The 9195-nt window shown below is 41.3% G+C and overlaps 1 protein-coding gene across 3 annotated transcripts in view; it reads right to left on the bottom strand.

The window, feature by feature from the left end:
• The window catches only part of kalrna (kalirin RhoGEF kinase a), a 179480-nt gene that overhangs the window by 62487 nt on the left and 107798 nt on the right, over window positions 1–9195 (bottom strand). For all 3 annotated transcript variants that reach the window (XM_032515387.1, XM_032515389.1, XM_032515388.1), the window contains exon 38: window positions 9073–9175. In XM_032515387.1, the coding sequence (XP_032371278.1) occupies window positions 9073–9175 (103 nt within the window). The remainder of the gene's footprint in view (window positions 1–9072; window positions 9176–9195) is intronic.

Raw genomic sequence — 9195 nt, 5'->3', positions numbered from 1 at the left:
CGATACCTCTATGAGACAGCGATTGCCTTGATACCTCTATGAGACAGTGACAGCCTTGATACCTCTATGAGACAGCGACAGCCTCGATACCTCTATGAGACAGCGACAGCCTCGATACCTCTATGAGACAGCGACAGCCTTGATACCTCTATGAGACAGTGACAGCCTTGATACCTCTATGAGACAGTGACAGCCTCGATACCTCTATGAGACAGCCTTGATACCTCTATGAGACAGTGACAGCCTTGATACCTCTATGAGACAGCCTTGATACCTCTATGAGACAGCGATTGCCTTGATACCTCTATGAGAAAGCGACAGCCATAATACCTCTATGAGACAGCGATAGCCTATGTGATGGCTGTGTAACTATTTGGACTATTCTGTCTTCTGGAAGGCAAACATCTTTAATTGCAGAACTCTAAATAACCAACATTATGGGCAAGAACAATGACAAAATCACCCTTCAACTCTCAGAAATGTCGGCGTTGGATAATGTTGGACAATTTCCTCTTCCATTACAGGTACACCAGTGGGGTGCATGCAATCAAGCATAAACTATATACTAAAACTTCTGTAACACCAACTTTGTTTTGCAAATTCAGTTAATCTGCCCACAGTTGGATTTCTCCAGAGCATTTAATGCATTCTCAAAAGAAATAATGTGCAGGCTAAACAAAAACAAAGGCATTTAGTCTAACAAAATTCTGAAACATCAGCTCATTTATATATGTCCTCTTTTGAAACGCCATGGCTGCACAGAAACACACAGATGCTATTGCAGCGCCAGCGAGTGTCTATCTCAGACGTTTTGTAAGGTTAACGCACAAACGTCACGTAAAACGTGGGCAGTGGTGTGGATGGAGACTCTTTTTTTCCAGTGGGTATGCTCTGTAATCTGAATCAAACTCGCTTCAGTTCAGGCGTCTGGACGCAAACATTTTATGTATCCCGTTTCTTTGTGGAAGCTAATGACCTGTTTCCTGTCTGTCTGGCACACACACACCCTGTTTAACCATTAACCTTGCCAATCACACGCACACACACAAACACACACACTCCTGCAGTCCATCTTTACAACAAACTAAGTGAAAGTCAACAAACGTATGATCTGGATTAGTATCTGAATCAGTGGCCAACAAGCAAACCTCAAAACACTTTTTCCGTCAAAATTCTTGACAGTTGCAGGAGGTGGGCTGCACATGGATTTGCTTTTTATCGATTTCTTTTTAACAATCTCAGTTACTTCATTGACAGTTGAATTTTTACAAACTTACAAGTAGCTTCTTCTTTATCCCTCCAGCACCTTCTTAATGACAGATTTTATATTTTAATATTTCTACCAGCATCTAGTATATCAACACATTCAGGGTGGTTTATACCTTTTTTTCCCCACTCTATGCTTGCATCAATTTTACTTTTACAGCAACATTCACAAAACGTATTCAACATGCTACTTCCAGACACACAAATAGAAGAGCTGCCTATCTGTCCTTACAACCGTACTGAATGAAAAGGGCTTCATGTAAAGTCTCATTTGAGCAGATAGTGTGCTGTGTGTAGCCCAGCAGTTTGTACTCACTCTGCTGCTCTCTTTGAACAGTTTAAAGCTCATCCACTTTGGCATGTCGATCTTTCCTCTTCTGTCTCCCTCTCTCTCTCTCGCTCTGTCTGTGACAACTCCCTCGTTTGTGCCTTTGCCACACACACAAACACACCCTCACACTGTCTCTTCCTCCCTCCCTCGCTTTCTCTCACTCTCTCTCTCTCTCTCTCTCTCTTTGAACAAACAGCTATAGCTTTGTATAAGTGTGTGTGTGTGTGTGTGTGTGAGAGAGAGAGCGAGCAAGCAAGAGAGAGAGACACACAGAAGTCATATGACCAGCAGATGGCTACTGTACGGTTTCAGTCTGAACCCGACACTGAATGCGTTTGATTCATGAGAACACACACACACACACACACACACACACACACACACACACACAGACAGACAGACAGACAGACACACACACACACACACACACACACTTGCCAGCCAGTGGAACGGGGTTGCAGCTGTATCCTGTAACACTTTGAAAAGAACATACTTGTAGTATTGTAATATTTAGGTACTTTCAAATAGTACTTTCAAAGTAGGTTTATATTACTTTTTGTTATGTTTACTTTTATCCAGCAAGAGTTTGCCTTGACAGTTGCACAGAATCAAGCTATGAAATAAGTGTGAATAAATTAAAAAGGTTTCAGACGCATACAGTCGATTTGATACATACTTGGACAAAACCAGGGGTTGCCACTTTAATGTGGCAATGCCAAATGTGTCGCATGTAAAGTAAAATGCAAATTAATTTCTCCTCGACTTATACACGTGATATTAAAACAATTGGAACAAGAAGGGAAATGATTTGATATCATGCTAAATGGTGGTCTGGCTGTTACCAATTACAGCGTCAGTTTGCACAAAATGCCAGAAAAAACACTCAGATGTGATAAAAGGTGCACCTAGCGTTGAACAATTAGTCTTCCAATAAAATGTGTTGCCTATAGTCCGAGTGCTCCAGTATACTTTGGACCAAATCTCTAAAGTCTGACGTTTGCCATACTCTAAAAGCAACAGACACGTTTTATTTCTTGCCATGCAGATAGTTTAGTTTACATACATTTGAGATATGGATCTGTAAGAGTTGTGCTGCCAATTCAACTGAAATTATGGGAATTTCAATTTTGGTGCCAAAGATCCAAAAACAGTTATGCTCAAACAAGACTAAAGTGTCGACAGCCTTGCCAGAAGCTCTGTGGTTCTGTACTTGTGCACACCAGTGCCTTTGATTTACATTTTTAACTCTGTTTTAATGCATTATGTAAAGCACTTTGAATTGCACTGAAATGTGCTACATAAAGTGAAAATGCCTTGCCTCTGAGCTACATGCTAATTCCAGCATGCTAACATGTCCAGCATCAACCTTTATCAGGGTTCATCCTGAGGGTGACACGATTGTACTAAATTTCATGGCAGTCCATCCAAAAGTTGGAGAGGTATTTAACTCAAATGTCCACCTCATGGGGGCGCTAGAGGAACAGTCAGGGGATCCCCAAAGTCACTAGGATTCATCCTTTGGAGACGCTTAATATTTCTGCCACATGTAATGGCAATTCAGCCAAGAGTTACCGAGTTATTTTTGTCTGGACGAAAGTGTCAGACCAACAGACAAACATTATGTGCATGGCTAAATTCCACCAAAAAATAATTAGTTTTTTTTGTAAATCTCATTTGGGTCCACTGGGCTGTAAACCTCTGGGCAAAAATCATTACTCAGGATGACTCAGCCTGATAGACTCAAGCCAGGCGTCAATTCATTCAAGGCTCAGGGATAAAAAGGGATTTAGAGCCTGCGGAACTCCTTTCCAAACAGTAATGCATTTTCAGTCCTACATGAGTACGTTTTATTGGTCCTGGCTCACAGAAAAACACAAGTTTATACTCCAACTAAAGGCGGCGGCTAAAAAAAGGGTTTGTCCTCTGATCCACAGGGCTGTGGCAGAGCCACGAGGGCTGCCAAGCTGTCAACCGCTGGAACAATGCTTTAAATAACATTAAAACCAAAAGACTAAACCAAAGCTGGCTCATTGCACCAAGAAACGTCAGAGAAAAGACATTCCACGTGACGTCACAGAACGGACTCATGACAAGATGTCACAACTGGCTGGGACCTCAGTATGTCCACAAAACATCACAGGGCTGACATATCATTTGGTAGGGGAAAAGGTCACAAACCATGGTCTCTAATGTCAAATTCACAAACTATGCATGTCTAACCATTCGCATTGACCTTTTGCTACTTCCACTTATGCTAATTAGAGCAGGCGGTCATCACTGACCCAACTACAAGAGACCACCTGACAGAAAAATACAGGTTGTTTTAAGTGATGATGTATTTCTGGTGAGACACAAAACCATGACTTTAAGAATATAAAAGTTCAGACTTTCAGATTTAACTTGAGGTCCTCCACATTGAAGTTTACTGTAGTTAAAAAAAAAAAAAAAAAAAGATATCAAATTCTTTAATTCCACTGCCAATCACAATTATAAGATTAAGACAGCATATCAATCTCTTTCAAATCTAATGTACTGGAGTACAGAACTCAATTATTGTTTATTTTTTTTAAGTGCACTGTCCAAATACATGAGGCTAATGATTGCCACAGGATGTAATAATAATAATAAAAAAAAAAAAAAAGGTTCCTACCCATGTCAACCTGCCTCTCAAACAGTAACAGAGATGAAACTTACAAGAGTTAACATTGCCGTATGTCTGCACTGGTCGATTTAAGCATGGTAACATTAAACTGACCTTTTTTGACTTAAAAAAAAATATCAAAAAAGGTCAGTTTAATAGATTTTCATCAGATTTTGAGAGACGGCGAGTCAAGCCGACTTTTTCGGTCATTTCCGGTAAGTGTTTTAACATAAGTGTACTATAAGTGGGCACTATGTGGCAGTAAGTGGTCAGTGCACGTTAGTGTACGGACGGAAGTAGTAGAATGAGACACAGCCAGACAGAGGAGGAGGAACAGGGAAAAAAAAAAAAAAAAACTGCAGATGAAGAGGAAAAATAGAGAGAAAAAACAATACAGGCAGTCGTCATAACAACTCCTTTAAAAACCACCAAACAGTAGCTAGCTAGCTAGCTAGACCACACACACACACACACACACACACAACACACACACACACACACACACACACACACACACACACACACACACACACACACACACACACACACACACACACACACACACACACACACACACACACACACACACACACACACACAGGGCAGTGGAACATCTGACTATACCCATGCTGTGCTCTATATAAAAGGAAGAGAGCAGGGGAGAAAGAGACAGAAAAAATGAGACAGAGAGATATATTTAAAAATTGAGAGAAAGTGAGAAAGAGACGGATTGCAAAAGGAGCAACTAATTGTGGGCGTGTGTGCATCTCAGAAGGAGAAGGAGAGAAAGAGTCTGACAGACAAGATTCCAGGGCGAGGCAAGACAAGGAAAGGTACAAAGATGTTTATGGGGAAAGGGGGTAGTAAGGAGAACATATTACCAGAACATGTATAGCTTTTTGGCATCTTAGGCCAGCAATCAAATTTTCCATCAAACAGCGCATTTACAACCTTTAACGTGAGACATTTGTCATTCCTTTCAAAGCCACCAGACTCTCTTTTTCGAAAACATTCCTTTTACCTCACAGAACACGGGATATGCAGCGCTACCGCTGCCCCGATTGGATGGTTAGTTTGTTATGCCCAGCTAATTCTGGGCTCTGCAAGGTAAAATGACTGTTTTTATCAAAAGGAGTCTGGTAGCTTTGGAGAGAGCATGGATGTGTACAGTGGAGGATGAAGTATGCAGAGTACAGCTCTACACTACAGCTTGCATGGCTGTAGTTCCAATGATATCCTGTAGGGGGCCCAAGAGGGGAAAGCTACATAGCGTTGCTTTAAGTAAAAGTACTAATACCGCACTGTAAAACTACTTTGTTACTGTGTAAGTGAAAGTCCTTGTTGAAAATGTTACTTAAGTAAAAGTTTGTATGTATAATCAGGAAAATGAATTTACAGTACTAAAAGTAAAAGTACTCAACGTTCAAAGTGTTAAATCGGCTAATCATTTCAGCTATACTTGTAAGCTGTTATATTGTTCGGTAGTTTAATTTGTAATAAAACATTTTATAAAATTACATGTGTTTTGTTTGCAGAAATCAAAATCTGTAAAGTAACTAGTAACTAAAGTTGTCAGATTAATGTAGTGGGAGTAACAATACAAGTACAACATTTCTCCCTGACATTTAGTGGAATAGAAGTAAAAGGTAGTTTGAGAAGTACCTCAAATTTTTACTTAAGTACAGTACTTGAGTAAATGTACTTTGGTACATTCCACTACTGGATGTGCACAACGGCTTCAGTTCCCCATGGTAAAGCAGCGAAAATATTCTAAATACACAGTAGCATGCACTTAAACAGGCATTGATTGTTTTCAGGCGGCTAAAATACCGGTAAGTCTAGCTGATGCCGCCATCCACAGTAGTACATAGCTTAGCTTCCGTGTCAGTACTCGTGTCTGCTTTTCCAAACTGGGGGCGTGCTGACCTCCGTCTACTGTAGCTACACACTAGCTGTGGAGATGTACCTCGTACAACCCTTCAAATTAAAATATCTATCCCTTAAAACGTGCCTAATTCAAATTTGAGCGTGATTCAAACATGGCTGATCCGATAATTGGTTCAATAAACACCATGTCTTGAATTAACTTCAAAATACAAAAGGAATTGGTATACTTTATTATATTTCATCTCTGGAGAGCCTGCAGAGCCATGGGAACTCAACAAACACCGCCCTTCACATACAAGAGTAACGACACGCTTCCACTTCCGAGCTTTCACATTCGCATCGTGATTCAAGCTCTACAGATTTAAAAATTGATTCATATACAGTATTTTTTTTTTCGTTTTGCAATGGCGTGTATACTATCACATGGGAAAAGAAATTACATTTACATACTGTAAAGCTTTTTTTTTATTGAGAATGACTTTTGAATCAAATCTTGAGCCTAAAAATCAATATTGAATCAAATCGTTACATTTTCTGAATCGTGCACCATTACCTTTTCCGTTTACAAACACACCTGCTAATCCAAAAACAACCTTTTGTAAATTTACAGTATATAATCTTTACCTTTTAATGGACATTTCAGTTAAAAAACAAACGTAAAAACACCTGTGAAAAAACCTTACAGAAAATTCCTTCATATTAAGTGTCTCGGTACAGACTTTTATAAGAGTGTAACACGCCCAAACCGGGCAGCTCATCGACATTCTCGTATACCGGGCAAGAACATGCCGGGGCAAACAGGAGGCAACATGTATTCTCTGCCCATTGCTGGTAGCTCATTCAATTTTAGTTAATTAATTCATTTTGTTTTAGGATGAGTTTACTGAACATACACATATATAGTATGTACCAAAACTAGTAATGTGACAACGAAAGAGTGATTTTGATAATGGGAGAGAAAAAAAAAAAAGAGGAGCAAACAAGATTTTTGAGATACTACAACACATGTGCCACACTGCTACGGCCTTTCTGATTGAGTGGAGTGGTGGGTGTGTGTGTGGTGTGTGTGTGTGTGTGTGTGTGTGGTGTGTCATGGTGCTGACATTTAGAGGCAGTGTAGTGTGTGGGCGGGGGGTGCACAGTGAAAGGCACACTGTGTAACACAACAGTGGGAGGCCATGACAGACATCTGTGTGTGTGTGTGTGTGTGTGTGTGGTGTGTGTGTGTGTGTGTGTGTGTGTGTGTGTGTGTGTGTGTGTGTGTGTGTGTGTGTAGCATTGAAAAGGGAGCTACTGTGGCAACACTGGAGCAACAACCAGTTCAAAACAACTATTACAATGAAGGAATCGTAACCACGAAAACAACTGCCACACCAAACTCCATTAAAAATCTGTAAATGTAATGCTCTGTTGCTTGATTGCAAATTAACCTGCCCTAAAAGTAAAAAAAACATTGACTGAAGACCTCTAAACAAAGACCTAGGAGTCACTCTGTAATTCAGCAAACATCTGATTGATCATTTACAAGTTATAGATGGTTTGCCTGTTGCTCGTTGGCCTTCTTCAAAAAACATGTACTGTGTCAGAATGTTCTAACGCAGGACAGCGGACAGGAGGAGGGCCATGATGAGAAACCGTCCTCCTAAACAACTTAAAAGTTGAATCAAGGTGTAGTTCAGGAAAAAGGGCATGTGGACAAAGGAAATGTGCACTACAAAATCTCCTCTACATCAAAAACCCAAAGGGACACGACTTCTGTGTTCCCTCTTATCTTTTGTGGACTTAAATTCTGGTTGAATGTAAAAATAAGAGCTTAAAGATAAGCTTACTTGGATGTGAGAGGGTGGTTGGTAGGCGGCATCAGAACAGCCACCTGCACACAACCTGAAGAGGTTTTTCATTGCCGGATTCTTTAACTACACACCACTTTGGTGTTACATGTATCTCACTTTGTTGTGTTTCACATGTGCACAAACATACCACTGGCAAATGCACAGCCCCTGCTTCTGCACTTTGTAGATGCACGGGAGACCCTGTAGCGCTGACACAGCTGTGGGTCATCAGCTCATCAAGGGCCACAGAGCAAGGCTCTGGCTGATCAAACTTCTCTAGGGCCCTGTTTACATGGACATGGTTATTTTGAAAAAAAAGGAGAGATTTCTCTTCGTTTGTGCCTTTTCAAAAAAACTCCTGCCAGAGTGGAGAATTTTGAAATTTTCATTTGCATGTAAACTGAGACAAATGGAGGTTTAGGCAGCTGAGGAAGAGGAGAGAGAGGAAGTGATTTGTTGCTATTTTCGGGATTCTGATTGGCTAACGTGGGATTGAGCTTCTCGTTACACTGCCACCTACAGGTTTGGCATGCTCTTGACAGCATGTCTACACGGAAACGTGAAACCAAACACTGAGAGCTGTGCACAATGTTATTTTTGAAAACAGAGAGGTTAAAATGTCCGTTTATGAAAATAGCCGGCCACGTGTAACCGTAGCCTTGAGCTGCATCTCATGTGGATGAGGAGTCCTTGTGTATCCTTGGCTATAGCTCCATCCTTCCTTGATGCTCAGTCCTTGGGGACTAAATAAGAGTTTTGAGACCGCCTTCGCCGAGGAGGGCCAGAACAACATCCGGTTCAGCCAAGCATTGAGGAGTCGAGGAGCCATCAAGGGGAAACCCTGGAAGACGTTGCAAACTCCGCCCATACAGGTGACAAATTCATGTGTTGCTTCAGAGGAAAGGACGTATCATCCCTTTAGAACCCATTTACTCTCTCCTCAAATAATTTCCTTGCCTTTCTCCCATGCTTCCTTGGTGGGACAGACTAAGACGCGAGGAAGGGAAGCAAGTGGAGGAGCCAGGGATACAATTTAGAGTCGGTCAGATCCAGCCCGAGTCTCAACCAGCTGCCTTTAACTGCTTTAACAGCCGCTCTGAGTGAGTGTTTCCTACCTTGTCGCTGTCTACAGTGTTTTGGGACGTCCTGGAGGCGATGGAGATGGTATCTGGTTGGCTGCTGCCGTCTCCCTGACTGTCTCCATCTTCACCTCCATCCCTGCACACACACACACACAC

The sequence above is a fragment of the Etheostoma spectabile genome, chromosome 5, assembly GCF_008692095.1.
Source record: "Etheostoma spectabile isolate EspeVRDwgs_2016 chromosome 5, UIUC_Espe_1.0, whole genome shotgun sequence".
In the NCBI taxonomy this organism is placed as follows: Eukaryota; Metazoa; Chordata; class Actinopteri; order Perciformes; family Percidae; genus Etheostoma; species Etheostoma spectabile.
This window is presented reverse-complemented; position numbering and strand designations above follow the sequence as displayed.